The sequence below is a fragment of the Lissotriton vulgaris genome, chromosome 1_1 (genome assembly GCF_964263255.1).
Source record: "Lissotriton vulgaris chromosome 1_1, aLisVul1.2, whole genome shotgun sequence".
Lineage (NCBI taxonomy): Eukaryota > Metazoa > Chordata > Amphibia > Caudata > Salamandridae > Lissotriton > Lissotriton vulgaris.
This window is the reverse complement of record NC_141685.1, coordinates 1673182835-1673203344: the sequence shown is the minus strand read 5'-3', so window position 1 is coordinate 1673203344 and position 20510 is coordinate 1673182835. Positions and strand designations below refer to the sequence as shown.

The 20510-nt window shown below is 46.3% G+C and overlaps 1 protein-coding gene across 1 annotated transcript in view; it reads left to right on the top strand.

The window, feature by feature from the left end:
* The window catches only part of LRGUK (leucine rich repeats and guanylate kinase domain containing), a 390949-nt gene that overhangs the window by 141418 nt on the left and 229021 nt on the right, over positions 1–20510 (top strand). Inside the window, exon 6 of the mRNA XM_086918919.1 lies at positions 17709–17833. Coding sequence (XP_086775045.1) covers positions 17709–17833 — 125 coding nt within the window. The remainder of the gene's footprint in view (positions 1–17708; positions 17834–20510) is intronic.

Below are 20510 nucleotides of genomic sequence, written 5' to 3'. Positions count from 1 at the left end.
AGGAAGGAGGCCTAGCTGTGATGTACGTTGGAGTTGCCAACCCAGAACCTCGTCCAAACAGTCCCATACACGCCTCCAAAATCCCTCCAGAGCCCCACAGGTCCACACGGTATGGAGGAACGTGCCCACCTCTCTGCCACACCTCAGACAATCAGGGGAGGCAATCAACCCGGCTCGCCACAGCCTCTCTCTCGTGTAGTAAGCCCTATGCAGGTATTTAAATTGGATAAAACGCAGACGTACCGCTACTGCCGCTTCCCTCGGAGCCGCAAGGGCCTCCCTCCATCCCTCCTCATCAATTTCTCCAACATCCCTCTCCCACTTGGACTGCAGGCCATCCAGGGAGGACGAACAATGGGTAACAAGGGATTGGTAGATGCAGGATATTTTCTTTTCTGTCAAGTTTCCCATAAATAGTTTAGCTTCAAGAGGACTAAATTCCGGCAGAGAGTCCAATCCCTCCAGGGCGGGGGAGATAGCGTGGCGATATTGCAGGTATTTAAAGAACTGGGTACGTGGCATATCATATTCGTCCCTCAGCTCCTGGAAGGATTTAAGGGTTGTGCCCCCCATGACCTGCCCCAGCGCCGAGATCCCTATCGAGTCCCAGCCGTGAAACCCCTGCAGAGTCGACAAGGCCGGCAGGCGACCGTTTTGCCATAGCGGGGTCTCCCTAGTCAGCGTATTCCACCATCCCATACGACTAAGTGCTCGACGCCAAACCTGGAAGTCAACCTGCGTGACCACCGGGAGCCTCTTTATCTTCCCAGCCGAATAGAGCAACGTGTGCAAAGTATCTGGGTCCATTAGGTACCTCTCCAGGGCGTACGCCGGGTCCCTCCGATCCCCGTACCACCATTCGTTGAGTACCAATAAATGGGACGCTTGGTAGTAGGAGATGATGTCTGAAGACGCTAGGCCACCGCAGTACTTTTAGAGGAAACAGGTGCGTAGGGCCACACGAATAGCCCCCACAGCCCAGAGGAAGCGGCCCAGCGCCGAGTTAACCTGGCGAAACCATTGTGGTGGGATAGGATAGGGATGGTTTTGCAGGTTGATAGAGCAGACGAGGGAGGGCCACCATCTTAAAGATGGCCGACCGGCCGTACAAGTTCAAGGGCATACGGGACCACGTTCTCATATACGACCGGACCCTGTCCCAGACCGGAACGATATTGCGCTCCCACGAGACTCCAGGGATATCGATCACGAAGACCCCAAGATATTTAAGGCCACCTGTCGCCCTCTGTAAGGCGGATGCCAAAGTTCCCAGAGCCACTCTGCTGTCCATGGTCCACAAGACGGACTTCTTTACATTGAGATTAAGCCCTGAAACCTCACCAAACACCCTCATAATGTCAAGAACTCTTGGGCCTGACCTGTTAAGATCCGTAAGAAAGAACAGCACGTCGTCCGCGTAGAGCGCGATCCGGTCTGACGGCCCAGCCTCCCATTCAAATCCCTTCAACTGCTCGTCCACTCGCACCCAGGCTGCAAGAGGTTCCATCGCAAGCGCAAATAAGTACGGTGAGAGCGGGCATCCCTGTCGGGTACCCCGCCCGATGGGGAAGACGTCTGAAATCCCACCGGCCACCCGCACAGACACTGTCAAATCAGTAAATAGCAGCGGAACATACGAGAGAAAATGAGGGCCGAGATTCAGACGCGGTAGGAGTGCCTGCAAATAGACCCAGCTCAGTGAATCAAAGGCTCTATCAATATCCGCCAACAGAAGCGCCGCCTAGGAGCCTGTGGCCCGCATCATCTCCAAGGCCACCTGGGCCCGCCTAATGTTGAGTCTAGTGGCCCTGCGCGGCATAAAGCCAGCCTGGTCCGGGTGGACCAGGGCGGTAATCAGTGGGAGGAGGCGGTTGGCGAGCGCTTTCGCCAGTATCTTCGCCTCGATATTCAGAAGTGAAATAGGGCGGTATGATTCATGGCGTTCCGGCGGTCTTCCCGGTTTGCAGAACACTACGATCTCGGCGTGCCTCCAATCCAGCGGCAGCTGACCCAACTCTCTAGCCGCATCTAGTGCTGTCCTGAAACGGAGCCCTAACTGAAGATGGTATTTCCGAAAAAAATCGCACGGGAAACCGTTCGGCCCGGGGCCTTCCCGGCGTTCAATTCACCGAGTGCCACGCCTAATTCTTCTGCGGACAAAGAAAGTTCGAGACTATCTCGCTCCTCATCGGAGATCCGCCGTGGTGGGAGGTCCGCCAGAAATTTGTCCACGGCCTCAGCCGGGAGAGATTCTCGTTGGGCGTACTGTGCTTCATAATAACGCGCAAAGCTGTCGGCAATGACCCCTGGGTCAGTTATGGAATTTCCGGCCTCATCTTTCAGCGCCGGCAGCGTCTGAGCTTGGAACTCGCTCTGGCACAGCCTGTACAACATTGAGCTGGACTTGTCTACTCTGCGTTGCAAGCCAGATTTGGCGTGACTCCCCAAGTTGTAGGGAGGCAGCATCGCTCTGCGCCTGCATCAGACGTCGTATGTCCTCCTCCGCCTCAGTCTTGCTGGACCGCGCCTCTAAAGTGCGGATGCGATCCGACGCCCTCTCCAGGTCCTCCCCCCGCGCCCTACGGGCCCGCGCGCACCAGGCTATATTCACCCCCCTAAGCGTAGGCTTCATGGCCTCCCAAAGGGTCACCGCATCCGAATCCGATCGTTCATTGTCCTCCCAGTAGTGAGCGATGGCCTCCCGCATATGGGACTGGTAGTCGTCCTGCTGCAGGTGCCAAGTAGAGAGGCGCCTTCGGAATGGCTGCCGCCTCCTGTCAAGGAGGATGTCAATCACAACGGGGGAGTGGTCAGAGAGCCCATGCGGCAGTATGGCCGTCGATGTCCCATCATGACGCATGGGACAAATAGGTAGTCTAACCGTGAGAAGGACCGATGGACTGCCGAAACATGGGTATATTCCAGACTGTGTGTGTGTTGATAGCGCCAGGCATCCATCCATCCCATGTCTCTCACCAAGTCATTCAGTTTCGTAGGGGCAGCCGCCAGCTGTCCGCCATCCGGCCTGCAACGATCCACGGTACCATCCATAACATCATTCCAATCACCTCCAATCACCGCAAGCGCGTCAGGAATCTCGGCCCAGACAGTGAACAGCTTCTCCACCAGAGACCATTGAAGGGGGGGGGAGCATACACACTACCAAAGACCACCTGTTCCCCATCAATCATTCCTTTGATAAAAACATATCTGCCCTGAGCATCTATCCAATGCGTAGAATGAGCATAGGACACCCTGCGGTGAACCAGGATCGCCACACCCCGGGGTTCCTAGTACAAAGCCAGCATGGAACACTTGATGATACCCATATCGCTGCAAACTCAGAGCCTTGGTACCTAGAAGATGAGTCTCCTGCAACAGTAGGACGTCAGCCTTCTCCTTTTTCCCCTGTCGCAGCACAGCACCCCTCTTAATTTTATCGAGCATACCCCTCACGTTCCAACTTACAATTCGTAGGGCAGCTCGGGGGAGCTCCGAAGCAGAACCTCTAACCGCCATCAACTAGATAGAGCAATAATCGCCTGGGTGTGCATGAGTGCAATGAACCATAAAACATGTACCCAACCAGGTGGACCATCGTGCGTGAACAAGTTGCCCCTGTGGACCCAAACAGTTCGCATCCCCCCACCCTCCACCCATGAACCCAGCCCCAACCCAACTCCCGGAAAACTGGCCTCCCCCCTCCCCTATACCTCAACAACATTGAAGTACCTGTCGCGGTGCAGGAGTGCCCTAACCCCCAACGGGAGGTCAGCGGCCACCCACTCCAATGGATCCCCATTAACAACCCCCTCAACCCCCAACTAGCCCCACTAGGTGGGCAAGGAACGTCTGCGGGCGACTGTACTGCCGCTACCCTGGGGCAGTAGTCCGCCTCCCCATTCCCCCCCAAGCCCCCCCCCCACCCGCATCTCAGTACTGTTTGTCTAGTCCATAACGCAGATTAGCAGAGCTTCAGCCATTGTCCGGCATCTCAGGCTGGGCCTCTCTCAGTCGCCTGCAAAGTCCATTCCACAACTCAACACTAATAAGAACCTCAAGGCTCTTCTCTTTTCAAGAAGCTGACTCCTGGGAGTTCGGAGGAGCAGTCTCCCCCGCTGCGCCCCTCTTAGCCGGGGACTCCTTAGTGGAGCGGGACCGCCAGTTGCTCCTACTGCGTGAGCGTCGGTGGGTCTGCCGCGGCTCCGTCGAGGAGGATGAAGCAGAGTCCCGGGCCGGTGGAGTGTGCGGTCGAACCCGAACCATCTCGTCAGTCCATGTAAACACCTCTTCCGGAGAATTGAAGAACATGGTTCGAGATTGGAAGACCACTCGCAGGCGGGCCGGGTAGAAGAGGGCGTACTGGATTTTGAGTCCCCTCAAGCGGGCCTTGGCCTCTGTGATGGACTGCCGTTGACGCTGTACCAGCTTAGTGTAGTCCGGGAATATCATGATTCGATGATTGTCGCACATGAGAGGTTCCTTCAGCCGAGCCTGCTTTAAAATAGTGTCTCTATCGTGATAGTTAAGTAGTTTGGCTATGACCGGTCTTGGGCGCTCTCCAACTGGCGGCTTCGGAGAAAGCGCCCTGTGCGCCCGCTCAATGACAAAACAGCGAGAAAGGGACTCCGCCGGCAGCCATCCCTCCAGCCATTGAGTGAGGAAAGCCTCCATGTTTCCCTTCTCACAATCCTCCGGAAAACCGACGAGCCGGAGGTTGTTGCGCCGGGCCCCCCCTTCGGCATCCTCCGCTCGAAGCGCCAGGCCTTTCTGGATCCCTTCCATGGAGGCGACTTTCTTCTTCAATATGGCCACGCCATCCTACACCCCGGTGATCCTTGTTTCGGCCCCGGTGATGCGCGCCACTGCGTTTCTTAGGTCCTGGCGCAACAGTGTAACGTCAGCTCCGACTGCCCCTATCTTGGCGTCCAGGGCATCTCTAGACTGAGCAATTGCCGCCAATATTGCAGCAGTGTCCGGCCCCTGGGGCGGAGGGCCCCCGGCAGCCCCAGCCGCCCCGGTAAACTTATCAAGGGTGCCTTGTTTCGAGGATCCGCTGCCTCCTCCCCCTCTGGTCATGGTCCACAGCCGGTGAAGACCGCTCGGTAGGAAACTGCCCCTCTCAAACAACCAGGGTTCACCGCCGCGGCCCGGGGGGACCCTCCGCCAGCCGCCCGCCGGCTGGCCCACCAGTCAGCCCCCCGTTTAGTTTCGGGCACAAGCGGTCAGTGAATTCCCAGTCCGGCTCTCACCGTGCTGTGTAGACCTCAAATGTCTTTACAGCTCGCCCCGAGCCACCACTCAGCTCCACAGGCCCGTGATCGGGACGCGGCAGCGCAACCACTAGGCCCCGCGCCGCCCCGTCAGTCCCCACGCGATCCGGAAGGCCAGTATCGGGGGTGGTGTATCAAGCCTCGGTCCCAAAGCCCCAAGTCACTGCTCCGCGGCAAGGGGGCTCCCAAGGGGGGGGGGCACGCCGCGGCTCGATTCAGCCGCCGAGATGTGGGCCGTAGATTAGGCACCCTCCAAGCGCCTCTGTGGAAGAGTGGCGTGCCTGCGCCTCAGGGACCAGGCCAGCCGCGGTCCGACCTGACCACCGGAATCCCCACGGTCCCTCCTCCGCTCAGTGCAGTCACCGCCTTGTGCCCCCAGTGCACACTTACCACCGGGGTCGCGTCACTAGATCCAGGCCTCACCCTGGTCCCCGCCTCCACCAGCAGTCCGATGAACAGCTCCGCACCCGGCCACCGCCTCTCGGCAGCTCCTCGATCCCCCAGGGGCACCACCAGGTCCGGCCCAGAGCTCCGCCGGCGGCCCCTCAGCAGTGTCCAAGTATCAAGTGGGGCCGGGCCGCAGCGCCGCCGCCCCTCCTCAGCCGCTGTCCGCCCTCCCACTTCTCGGGCGTTGCCAAAATTTACGGCCCGGCTGCAGCCGCCGGCTCAGGCCGCACCGCTCTCGGGGCCCGCCACGCCCGATCCACACCTCCGGCGCGGCTAGAAATCTCCTCGCACCTGCCGGACACCCACCGCTGTCTATTGATGTCGCGGGATGGGCGAAGGCATGGGGGAAGGCAGGATAGATGGCCAGAAAGTGATGCGGCGGGACGGAGCTCTACAAAGCTGGGTCCGCCATGACAGCCGCCGTAGCCACGCCCAAGATTCTGTTATTTTTAAATTGAAAAGCTCTACAAATTCTAAAATGTCTGGGGTTGTTAATCCACCATGGTTTATTCTTCTCCTTTTTTTAGTCCAAGCTATTCTGGGTTTTTTCGATGACCAAATGAAACTTGATAACTATCCCTGGATTTTCTTAATAGACTCTCTGTTGAACTCAAGCGGGATAGCTCCGAAGATGAACGTAAACTTCGGTAAGACTGACATTTTAAGGATGTTTGATTTACCCAATATAGACAACGGCAGACTACTCCATACTTTCAGCAATCTTTTAACTTCAACCTGGACTCTATGGAGATTAATCTGTGGAACTTTATCTATATCTTTAACTACGTCTATACCCAGGTATCTAATTTTCTCTTTTTTATATGGGCTCAAGAAGACCTCGTTCCAAGTCATAGTCTCTGTTTTAGATTTGTTGATTTGATAACCGAGATTTTCCCAAAGTTAATTAGAGTCTCTTCTGTTGCTTCAAGAGCTTCTTGCAAGTGAGATGTAAAGATCATTAGGTCATCTGCATATAGTGCTATTTTTTTATGCCAACCTTGATGTGAAAAGGGGGCAATGGCTAGATGGTTTCTAAGACACTCTGCTGCTGGTTCCATATATAAGTTGAATAACAGCGGGGATAGGGGGCATCCCTGGCGAGTACCTCTTTGTATTAAAAATTGATCCTTTAGCTCCCCATTAATTAATATTCTGGCCTTCGGAGTATTGTAGATGTTTTTAACCATATTCACTATGTTAGTTCCTAGGTCAAATTTTTATAATACTTCACTCAGGTAGAGCCAATTGACTCTATCAAATGCTTTTGCTGCATCGATAGTAATTATAGAGAGGGGCAGCTTCTCGCAGATAGCAATGTCTATAGCTCCAATGAGCTCGTGAGTTAAATCGTGCAAATTTCTACCTGTCACAAAGCCTTTTTGATTAGAGTCAATTAAGGAACCAATCACACAACCAAGTCTTTTTGCCATTATTTGGGTAAAAATTTTGTAGTCGCAATTTAAGATACATATAGGACAATAGAATTCGCATTTCTTAAGTCTTTACCCGGTTTTAGGAGGATAGAAATCGTTGCGTCATTCCAAGAGTCAGGAGAATTTTGGTTTTCAAGAAAAACTTTGTTAAAGAGGGGGATGACAAGAGTATCTTAAATTAATATAAAGCTCATTTGGAAAGGCGTCCGGACCAGCAGCCTTACCTCTTTTTAAGTTTCTAATAACTTGCTCAACTTCTAGATTTGTAATTTCTGAATTTAATTTATCTTTCTCTTCTTGAGTTAGTTTTGGAATATTTTGAGCCTCAAGGAATATGTCAATCTCTTCCTTAGATGGGTTACAGTCAACAGAATAAAGATCACCAAAAAAGGCTAAGAATTCTTGCTTTATAATATCTTCTTCTGCTCCATTGTGTGTTGGGTTACTTGAGTCTATAAATAGAATTTTGTTTCTAGACCTCTCTGTTCTTAGTTTCCAAGCCAGTAATTTTCCGCAGCCCTCCCCATATTCGTAGTGTGCCAGCTTGCTACATTCCCATCTTTCTTTCAATTTCTCTTCTAAAATTTCTGAGAGCCTATTTTTTAGATTAAGTCTCTCTGCTACCAAGAGTGGTTCTTTTGAATCTGTAAATATTTGGTGGTCTAATGATAAGATGTTTTCTTCTATATTTTGTATTTCTTTTTTAAGCTCTCTTGATTTATGGGAGGCTAGGTTTAACAGGGTGCCCCTAATCACCGCTTTATATGTATCCCAAACTATGTGTGTTGGTGTCCCTTCATTATTGATCTCAAAAAAATGTTTTGTCTCTTCCCTGAGTTGGTTGACAATCTCAGAATTTAAAAGAATTGAGCGATCCATCGTCCACCTTAAAGGTTTCACTATATCCTCTAATGCGACTATCATTTGTACTGCTGAGTGATCTGAAAGGTGAGCAGGGAGATGTGCTACTTTTACGTTTTTTTCCAGTAAGCCCTGATCTATTAAGAAGAAGTCGATCCTAGACTGTATCCCTAGCTTCTTGTTCTTAAATGAGAACTTCTCTTGACCCTCACCCTTCTTTATCCAAATATCTATTAAGTTCAAATCCCTTTTATACATTTTCAGCCATTCTCTCATTTTCAGGAGGTTAGTTTGTTTCCCCTTTGGGTATCTGTCAACTTTGGGGTCTGGTATAATATTAAAATCTCCACCTATAATGATGGGGCCTGATATTGTGATCAGATTGGAATATAGTGATTGAAGGAGAGAAGGGTCGTCCAAATTTGGGCCGTAATAGCCAACCACAGAGAGGGTTTGGTTAAGTAATCTAATGTTAGCTATTACCCACCTTCCTTTATTTAATATTGGCTTGTCCTAAAGTGATGAAATTGGGTTGTTCATACTTTTATGATAATTTATATCGAATAAAGTCATACAACATGTTTAAATGTCATCCAGTCTCCACCTAGTGCTGTCTTGCACCTGGGAAAGTGTGGAGCAATAGTGCAGATGACCTTTGAAGACAACTGTCTATACCCCTTAGTTGGCAATACTCCTAGGGGCAGGCATTAGGCAACATCAGTCCCTCTGAAAAAAAAAGAGTTGGAGAAGTTAAGCAAACAAACATGAAGGCTGTTCGTTCTAAAGCGGTGTCTACTTTTCTAACATGTGAAGGCAGCTTATACGGAAGAGTTCTAATATTAGAGACTATAATTCAGAAATCCTCCCTGCTCTTTGGTTCATCGCAGAAAGTTCTTTCATCTGTCCCCTAGTTAAGAAATCTAAAAGGATGTTTGACTTGAAGAGTGAAGAAACTAAGGCTTTATCCGATGTCCATTGATTGCTTCTGCCTCCAGTATCCATTTCAAAGATGGAATTTACCAGAAAGCTTAAGAGGAGCAAATGGTTTACAGTATGTTATTGAGCTCTCCAAAAGTTGAGTAACCCATATCTAGTTTCACTAAGCACTACAATGCACTTAATCCAATACTTAGCCAAAACAGGAATCCCATCAGACATAAGCATTACCTTCTAGCCATGGTGGCCTACCTAAATGTGCCAGACAACATTAGATCTTTGCATTGAGGGTGTGACTTGCTTCTTCTGGGCCCACAAGAGAGACAGCCATGCAATGAGATAAAACTTTAATCTTATTCTCAATAATGCACAATTGATTATAGCCCACAATTTATTTAAACCTAAAAACTTGTAATTTGACTTATTACAAAAAACTATTGTTTCTGCTTTCTAAAGAAGACATCATACGTTTTCAACAGGAGATTTTCTGACACAATCTCAACGTTTCTACAGATTCCAAATGTACCTGGAGAGGGCTGGCAACTTCAGAACCCCAGATACCATAGTTATAATTCACCATCTGGTGGACATACACCGGGCAATAAAACCTCTTTCGCCTCTTGGATAGCCTGGATTGCAAATTGTGAGGATTATGGTTTATTATATGGTGTGGTTGAGGGACCTCACCGTGTAATACACTCACTAAATAGTCCTGGGTCCGACCAGGCTCTTTTTTAAAACCTCTTGCATAACCCTGAGCCGCTGTGGCTCCGAGCAGCGTGGCTTAAAGGAAGTAGTATAAAGTATTCAGAAGCTCCAAGCAACAAAATAAGAACGCCACACAGCATGAAAGAAATCCCACTCCAACTTTTAAAAATAGATATTTTTATAAATCTTTAGATATCATGATGAGCAAAATCCAGAAATATAGATTTTTCAGCAACACATACATTTCAGCGTTTTAAGTACAAAACGCAAGCAAGCAGTGGTGACTGTAAAGTTTGTAAACGTTTGAAAGAGTTAATTTTGGCCACTCTGGCCCAGACTTGGTGACCAATTATTACATGGAGAAGGTGAGAGAGCCCAGTAAGGATGTTTGGATAGTTACCTGGTCCCCATAGCAGTCTCAAGCCCAGTTCCACTCTTTACATTAAAACTGCCATAGACTCAATGAAATGGTCCTGATGCTGATGAAACAGGATGCTGAAAGATGGTCTGGGTGCTGTGCGGTCTTCCTGGGGTCTTCCTGGGGTTATTCCTGGATCCACGGGTAGGGTGGCGTGACTTTGGCCATAGGAGTCATAGTCCCTTGAAGTTCTCTTTGAGCCAATAAAAGCCCAGCTGCAGCTGGGCTATGATCTCCGATCCCAGTGTACCAGGAGTTTCCTCTGGTGAGGGCTAGTATCTGTCTAAGGTGAGCAATCTGCCTTTGATGACTCTTTCGCGCCCGACAGGTACCGGTGCAACATTTGAGTCCTGAGAGGAGGTCTTCTTAGCTGCATGTCTGTGTTCAGTGGCAATTTTTGTAGATGGCTACTGACTAACCAGGGCGGGCGACTTCAGCTTTCATGGCCCTGGTGCTAGAACATGGGTCCACCGACTGACCTTTGGACGTCAGCTTGTCGGTCCGGGGTTCTGGAGTGACTTTTTCAAGAGCTGGGTCCCACAGGCACAGTCCTCTCTTCACTAGCCCCAGGAGCAGCAGGTACAGGCCAGCGGTTGGTGTAGCCTCTGTTGCCAGGTCTAGGGGTCAGCAGGGCAGTTCTTCTTCTGACCTTTCTCCAGTCCAGTTGTGATCTAAGGTTCAGGGTGCCTGGGGTGCTATATGTATGCCCAGAAAGAGCCCTGGGGATGATGCGTTCACCAGCTAATCTTATCTTCTCTTATTCGGAATTTGTTAAGCGCACGGTCACCCAGAGGTTTCATGGCGCTGCTAATGGGCCAGGGTCACTCCCACCCAGTGACGACTTCCAGCTTTGTGTGGCTTCTAGCATTCTCAGAGTGCCCTATTCTTTCCACTCTCATGATGTCTGAACCCCTGCTTGTATATTAGGAGCTTGGTGGCCCACACTGGAGATGTGGCTACCTGTGGGCTACACAGGCATGGAAAAACTGGTTTGGTAACTCTCCACCTCTCTGTACCACTACCAGCCTGTCTACCTAAACAAAGGGACAGCCCCTCTTGAGAGTGGTTGCCATTTGCCTATCAAAGGTGATCTCTCCTTTGAACCTTGCCTTTTGGTCCAACACACTGTGGCGATTCTGCACAGGGGAATTAACTCATCCCTCTGTGGCAGGCCTCTATTGTTCTGAGGCTGAGGAGTCATTCACACTATTCCCCAGGAGGGCGTACAGCTGTCTGGTGGCCAGCAACTGCAAGTGGCCACTGGAAAGACTGGGTAACAAAGTAGCAATGTTCACAGCTACAATGGTTATGGGGAGGAATTTGTTTAAAGAAAGTATGTATAACCAAACAAATATATTCTAACAATAGTGTTATTCAATTCCACAAACAAGACCAATAGTTCGGAAAATGTAAAAGTGTGAAAATAAAGAGGTACCTACAGTAAATTATTCTAAAAAACTCTGTTATTGAAATTATTGTTGATAAAACATGAAAAATACCAGAACCAATATAAGCACACAATTGGTGCTCATAAAGTTACACATAACAATCATATAATAATACAAATCCCAGTGTAAACAGGCAACAAGCTTAATGGCAGAGGCTAAAATATTCAAGAAATTATGTCTGTTGTGTAGCAGAATAAAAAATACAATAAATGCGTCCACTTAATTGGCAACTTATTTTTTACTTTATGAGCATCATTTGTATGTTTATATTGGTTCTGCTAGTTGTCATTTTATCAAAAATAATGTCAATAATTAAGAGTTTTTGAGAATAATTTACTGTGGGTACCTCTTTGTAAAAGTGACTTGAATTCTGCTCTGAAATCAAGTCGGGTTTAATGCCGCAATTAATTTAAGTTCCAATTTTGGTGGCCCCATTCAGAAGTTAGCGATACAAAAGGGGATGATGGACGGAGCGTTTGAACAAATCAAACACTCACCCCCAGTCAACTGATCTGGGTTTAATCCATCACCATTCTTTAGCTCACTCAGCCACCCCAGTTCAGACATGACCATATGCAAATCAGTCTGACCCTGTGCCTCATGGGAACAGTCCAGCCCGAACTGCCAAGCCATGTCTTCCCTGGACCGGAAACAAGCATCCTGGGACCGGTTTCGGATTCATAATCCTCATCAGCCAGGCTATCTTGAATCCAGTGGCCAAGTGAGCAAGGGACTCACGTCTGAGCATACCCTGCCAACTTAGGGCGAACAAAGCGATACAAAAGGGCATGATGGACGGAGCGTTTGAACAAATCAAACACTCACCCCCAGTCAACTGATCTGGGTTTAATCCATCACCATTCATTAGCTCACTCAGCCACCCCAGTTCAGACATGGCCATATGCAAATCAGTCTGACCCTGTGCCTCATGGGAACAGTCCAGCCCGAACTGCCAAGCCATGTCTTCCCTGGACCGGAAACAAGCATCCTGGGACCGGTTCCGGATTCATAATCCTCATCAGCCAGGCTATCTTGAATCCAGTGGCCAAGTGAGCAAGGGACTCACGTCTGAGCATACCCTGCCAACTTAGGGCGAACAAAGCGATAGAAAAGGGGATGATGGACGGAGCATTTGAACAAATCAAACACTCACCCCCAGTCAACTGATCTGGGTTTAATCCATCACCATTCTTTAGCTCACTCAGCCACCCCAGTTCAGACATAGCCATATGCAAATCAGTCTGACCCTGTGCCTCATGGGAACAGTCCAGCCCGAACTGCCAAGCTATGTCTTCCCTGCACCGGAAACAAGCATCCTGGGACCGGTTTCGGATTCATAATCCTCATCAGCCAGGCTATCTTGAATCCAGTGGCCAAGTGAGCAAGGGACTCAGGTCTGAGCATACCCTGCCAACTTAGGGCGAACAAAGCAATACAAAAGGGGATGATGGACGGAGCGTTTGAACAAATTAAACACTCACCCCCAGTCAACTGATCTGGGTTTAATCCATCAACATTCTTTAGCTCACTCAGCCACCCCAGTTCAGACACAGCCACATGCAAATCAGTCTGACCCTGTGTCTCATGGGAACAGTCCAGCCCGAACTGCCAAGCCATGTCTTCCCTGGACCGGAAACAAGCATCCTGGGACCGGTTTCTGATTCATAATCTGGTGTGGAGTGCAAAACAACGATGGATTTAGGCCCAATTCTCTGTACTGGGGTGAATTTATGACATTGTTCTGCATTCTGTCCATCAATGAAATGAAATGAAATGAATGAAATGAAAAGGAGTTTTGTAAAGCGCGGACAGTTACCCTGAGGCATCCAGGCGCTGGTAGGTAGAGGAAACTTGTGCTGGGGTGGATTGCTGGTGAATGATTTTATTTAGATATTTTTTTGGTTGAAGAGGAAAGTTTTCAGTTGTTTGCGAAAGGTGAGCAGGTTCGGGTTGGATCTTAGGTGAAGGGGGAGAGAGTTCCATAACTTGGATGCATTATAGGAAAAACAGCGACCTCCTGCTCTGGCTCTTCGCATCTGTGGGACAACAGTTAGGAAGGCTTTCGATGAGCGGAGTTCTTTTTTGGGATCATCAATTGTTGTTTTGCATTTTTCACCCCGAGTGGGATGGGTATGCTCAGACGTGAGTCCCGTGCTCTCCACACCACTGGAGTCAAACTATCCTGGCTGGAGTCAGCTGATAGCCAGAAACCGGTCCTAGGATGCTTGATTCCGGTCCAGGAAAGACATGGCTTGGCAGTTCGGGCTGGATTGTTCCCATGAGGCACAGGGTCAAGGCTGATTTGCATATGGCCATGTCTGAACTGGGGTGGTGTGGAGTGCAAAAAAAACGATGGATTTAGGCCCAGATCTCTGTACTGGGGTGAATGTATGACACTGTTCTGCGTTCTGTCCATCAATTGTTGTTTTGCGTTTGTCATCCGAGTGGGATGGGTATGCTCAGACGTGAGTCCCATGCTCTCCACACCACTGGAGTCAAGCTATACTGGCTGAAGACGGCTGATAGCCAGAAACCGGTCCTAGGATGCTTGATTCCGGTCCAGGAAAGACATGGCTTGGCAGTTCGGGCTGGACTGTTCCCATGAGGCACAGGGTCAAGGCTGATTTGCATATGGCCATATCTGAACTGGGGTGGAGTGGAGTGCAAAAAAATGATGGATTTAGGCCCAGATCTCTGTACTGGGGTGAATGTATGACATTGTTCTGCATTCTGTCCATCAATAGTTGTTTTGCATTTGTCACCCCGAGTGGGATGGGTATGCTCAGACGTGAGTCCCATGCTCTCCACACCACTGGAGTCAAGCTATCCTGGCTGAAGATGGCTGATAGCCAGAAACCGGTCCTAGGATGCTTGATTCCGGTCCAGGAAAGACATGGCTTGGTAGTTCGAGCTGGACTGTTCCCATGAGGCACAGGGTCAAGGCTGATTTGCATATGGCCATGTCTGAACTGGGATGGTGTGGAGTGCAAAAAAAATATGGATTTAGGCCCAGATCTCTGTACTGGGATGAATGTATGACATTGTTCTGCATTCTGTACATCAATTGTTGTTTCCCATTCAGAAGTTAGCACAGCTGATGGGTGAGTGTGTAACTCTTCACTAGCCAATGTGACGACCGGGCTATCCACAGTAAAAATTACAATTTAGGGTTTTTATTGTTAGGACATATAAAAATATATGTTCTACCTAATAATATACCGCTCCCTGCCTTAGGGCTAAATTAGCCTTCCTTAGGAGAGACTTGAATATATTGTTAAGGAACGTGTTGGCTCTGCTTTTGATTTAAATGGCAAAGTCGAACTAACAGTTTAAGACTGCTTTTTCAGTCAGCAGTGGCAGGCTGGAACCCATTTTGTAGTTGAACTTACTGGCCCCAGGTACCTTGGTACCATATATTAGGGACTTATAAGTAAGTTAACTTCTGCCAATAGGTGTAGCTAATTCAACATACATTGTGTAAAGGGTTAGAACACTGGCACTGAGGTCTGGTTATCAGGCCTCAGTACACTCTCATAATCGTACAACAGCTGCATCAGTCCAAAACCTTGGGGGTGATCATGCAATAAGTGGCATTTCCTTACGCAAACTATTATGACTTTTGTGGAATGGGGGTCCCTTGCAGTCTTTATGCTCCTTCTGCTACAGTAAATGTTGTATTGTTGGCCTTTCAAAGACATGTACATTAGGGAAATTTATACGGCACCAACTTGGGTATTCAATGGTTCTTCTAGCAAGGATGCTTCTTCTGTCTATCTTTGATTGGAGTATATTTGGGCAGAGCTGTATTTTTCCTTTATGTGATTTTAAGCTGTTCAATCTTGTTTGAGGTCTCAGGCAGCTCGAAGTAGTGACAGCTTATTTTTGATAAACCATTATGTCTCCAGTTGCGAGCAATTATTTTTGATTCTCCTACAGGAGATAGTTTCTATTGCATTATCTGCCAAACCTCATCCAAGACGGTGGCTGTGAATGGGCGTTTCTTGGGCACCATTGTAATACCATGACAACCTTTGGCACCAAAGTACTTAGTAATTAGGTCAAGTTTGAAATGACTGCCACAAAGTGGTGAATGACCTTTTGGAGTCACTTGATTTCACTCCTGAATTTTGGAGTAACATTGTGTAAACTAATTTCATTCAAGTAAGGGTTATGGGCTTTGGTTTTGGGATTTAAATATGGGCATCTGGGTTTCAGACTCTGTTTATCCTTGAGGCCAAGGCTTAGGTTTATTGTTTTATGCTTTACTGCATCTTCAAAACTTAGACAATAGGGTTTAGGCTCATATGCTAGGGTGTGTTGCTAGGTTTATGGTTAGCACTAGGAATTTAGACTTAGATTTTTAGGTTGTAGATTATCTATTTAGTGTTATGCGCTTAAGAAGATAACGTTTGGCATTTACCTTAGTTTAAGTTTGGCCCAAATGCTTAGATTTGAAGGCTTGGTTTGGGTTCTTCTCTAATTCTGGTTGTAGGCCTAACTGTGTCCAAACAATATTGATGCCAATGATGCAAGTTCAGATGAAATACCCAAATGCATTGAAAAGCATCCAAATTTAAATTCTCATCCTGGGGCTCACTCTTGCTTATGTCAAATGATACAGCTTTCAAACCTTCTCTTGCCATTGAGCTATGGGTTGGCCCAACGCCTGCACTTACATTTCCATGACAGATTGTATACCTTCCCTCAGGGCTTTGAATATAAATGTAGAATGTCATGTCCCAATTGCCACGACTATCTTTGCTGTTTGTTTGCTTACCCAGTCATTGGTCCTCTTACTCTATCATTGCGTCTTTCATTTTATTGATGTCCTGTTTCAGAATTCTGCTTATGTTATAGCCCTTTAGGACCGAGTGCTAAGAGACTTAGGGCCAGATGTACAAGCGTTTTCCCGTTCGCAAACAAATCAGCCCTTTGCGAATAGGAAAAAACCTTTTGGGATGTATCATTCCAAAAGTCATACAGAAAATAGGGAATCACAATTTTGTGATTACCTATTTTGCGGATGCATTTAGAGAATCTCAATTTGCGAATTTCTAAATGCAATGCAGGAATCGCTTTTCAAAGTGCGACCCTGCTTTAAGGAATCGCAATTTACCATCAACTTCAAGTTGGTGGTAAATTGCAAATTCTTAGAAAAATGCAAATTTTTGCATTTTTCTAAGTGCCATGTGGCACACATACATGCCTTTAGGGCATGTATGTGCGCCACATGCATATTTCCGGGGTGCAACACAGTGTACTTTTGGCACCCTTGAAATTGCATGCGCAATTTGTGAGTACCTATTGGGTACTCTCAAATTTCGCATGCAATTCCCATTCATTCCTATGGGCCTCCATGCCCATAGAAATGAATGGGAAGCCATTCCTTATTTGCAACTCGCAATTTACGAGTCGCTAATAAGGAATGCGTTGGATTCGCAATTTTATTTGAGAATCCGACATACATTGCATTTTGCGAGTCCATAATAGCGAATCGGTAAAATTTGCTATTAGTGACTCGCAAAATACAGTGTTAATTCATCTGGCCCAATGACAGCTCCTAATTCCCCGTTCTCTGGAGATGTTGTTCTTATTTTAAGTTCTGACATGACCTCTGCTATTGTAAACTGACATCATGACTGATTTGTAATTCTTCGTTTACTCTTCCCAAAGCATATTTTCCACTGTCTCAAAGTATTAACAAATTATTATTCTGTATGGAATCTGTATATAGCATTTTGCAAGTGAAGTCTCCAGAATGGGACACTATACTATAAATTATTTATTATGAATGCTTAACGAAATGTTGTTTTTGTGAAATGCCTTCATTTGTCAAAATGCTAAAATGTGAACTAAATTTAATGTGAATGGACCCCCAACTTCAGTTTTGTTCTTAAATTGGTTGTTGCCTTGTTTACAAAATTGCCTCACCTGTATCACAGACAATGCTAAATAAAAGTGAACCAATATGCAAACCCTACTTGCTCAGTAGAACCCTAACAATATTATCCTATCCACCAAAATTGTTTCGGCTGATACCTACAACCCAACAACCTAGCCTTTATATTGCCAACAAGAGCTGCTCCTTGTGGGAAAACATAAACAATCAGGCACTACCAAGATATTTTATAGGGATTGCAAATATTGATGTTTTTTTCCTTGATAATGTCTCTGCTGAACAAAGATAATCAAATTGAAGAAATCAAAGGCCTCGAAAAATGTGTTAGTTTGACCTATCTCGATTTGTCACACAACAATATCAGCACCATTGGTGGACTTTCCAATTTGCCAATCAAGACTCTTTCTCTGGTAAGTCTGACTGGGAAATTCTTAGCAATTTTGTATAAACAAACCTTGATATTTCGGCTGATGGGCACAATTTCTTGTAACAGATGAGTAACAACAGTGTGCAAATGTTTGCTAAAGTGGTGCAGAAGGAATCAGATTCTGGGGTTATTGTAAAATAGTCACATCTAGTGAATTGTGATGTAAACTTGCACTGGTTACACCTTTAGTGACATTTTCATGTATTTTCTATACCATTAGAGCATATGTTATTTTTACTGCCCCAAAAAAGAGCACCTTTCTAGCAAGGTTGCTGCTAGGTATGAGCCTGCCGAGCCCTTCAAAGTTTCACAAATGTAATAGCCAGAATGAGGAATAGTACGCACATGGTACCTACAGAGCATGCTGATTATAAAGCCCAATGAAGGTACAGATTCTTGGGAGCTTTACTGGGTACAAGGATTGCAAAAGTACATCTTTTATAAGACAGACTATATATCAGAAGTGCCATTCCCACCAGATGAATCCTCATTCTCGGTGAGATTTATGGCTTCCTGTTTTATTGTTCCTCGTGCTTGGTTGTACATCAAGCTTTTTCTTATATCAACAGACCAATACTTCAAGATGCCATACTTCTAGTAAGAAAAACTGACTGTAAATGCTGTTACCCATTATTCTCTCTCTCTTCGTGGTATCAGAAGAAACTCTAGGAAAGCGTCCCTTAATGCAACTGTGAGACTGAGGAAGAGAGGTCGCAGCTTTGAAGTGAGCTGGGGCTGGGCTTCCTTCTGTCCTCAACCCAAGACTCAGAAAGGTTCATTTCTGATAGCTTGGCCTCACCAGCAAGGCAATCCCCAGAAAATAATTCAGATGTTTTGTGCATCAAACATACAAAACAGTAGACCGAAATAAATAACTTAACGGTGCAAACCAGGTTTAGGTTAAATATAAAATCGTTCTGGATAAAAATAGGTTAGAGATTCAGGATTTATGGGGAATCGAAATATATATATATATATATATTTACTGAAAAAACCATAGGTTATAGACCATATATAGTTAGGAATTCGCATTTACAAAACCTTATTTTACTCACACAAAACCATTGAAATTCCATATATAGTTAGTTGCACTAACTATATATCGCGCACCCGCAATCCACTGCTGATGATGTCACATATTACATCATTCATGACATGGTCAGTGACATCACTGATGACATCACTGATGACATCTCAAATGACATCACTGATGACATCTCAAATGACATCACTGATGACATCACTGATGACATCTCATTTGACATTACTGATCACATCACTGATGATATCATTCATGTGATAATACGATGAACCTCTTCAGACTCTAATATAACCTTAGATACAATCAGTGTAAACAGACACTCACAGACTGTCACTCATCCATGGAGTTACTCACACACCTAGTCAGTCAATCAAAGAATCAATCACACCTCCATTTCCTCAACTATACAGTTATACAAACTTTACTTATTCAAACATATACTAACACATATTAACTCTCTTATACAATCCCTGATACAAGTTCACAATGATCCATACAGCCACTCACACATTCACTGGCTCTTATGCACAGTTATTTATATATGTCAACTCTCACATGTACTGTGTTTTACATATGTACTTACTTTGACATGTAGCACTGAGATATCCATTCACTCACCAATACACTCATGCACACAGTCAACCGCCCATACAGCTGTTTCCACATGCACTTTTGAAACCATACATCTAGTGAATCAACTGCTCACACATCTATGCACAGAGTCATACACCTCCCAGCCACCCACACACACACTCAGTATCCCATACAAATACTTGGGCAACCAATCAATAACCCATATAGTTACTCATATAGCTACTTATCAACACATGCAACAGTTTACAGAACAACAGACATAATGATGCACAAATTAAGACAGTTTAGTCACTAACCCATGCACTCAGTGAGACACATTTAATCACTCACTCATACAGTCAGTCATGCACCTACTAAATCCTTCATCCAGACACTTATACATCCACTCATTCTTCAATATGTAAGACATATTTTAACTTTACAGAAACATACAGTCACTGGATGTTGTCATCAGTGATGTCATCAGTGATGTCATTTGAGATGTCATCAGTGATGTCATCAGTGATGTCACTGACCATGTCATGAATGATGTAATATGTGACATCATCAGCAGTGGATTGCGGGTGCGCGATATATAGTTAGTGCAACTAACTATATATGGAATTTCAATGGTTTTGTGTGAGTAAAATAAGGTTTTGTAAATGCGAATTCCTAACTATATATGGTCTATAACCTATGGTTTTTTCAGTAAATTTTCAAGGTTTTGTAAATGCTAATTCCTAACTATATATGGTCTATAACCTACGGTTTTTTCAGTGAATTTTCAAGGTTTTGTAAATGCTAATTCCTAACTATATATGGTCTATAGCCTATGGTTTTTTCAGTGAATATATATATATACATACATATATAAACATATATCATCTGTATATCTACATATAAATACAAACATAAATGCATGCATACATATACTTATATGCATTTTAGGGTTGTTAGGGCGTTTTCGTGTGTATTATGTTGCTTTTTTAGGGCTTTTGGGTCAATTAAGTAGGGTTCCCGGAGCCTAGGGCTGAGGGGCCGGTTC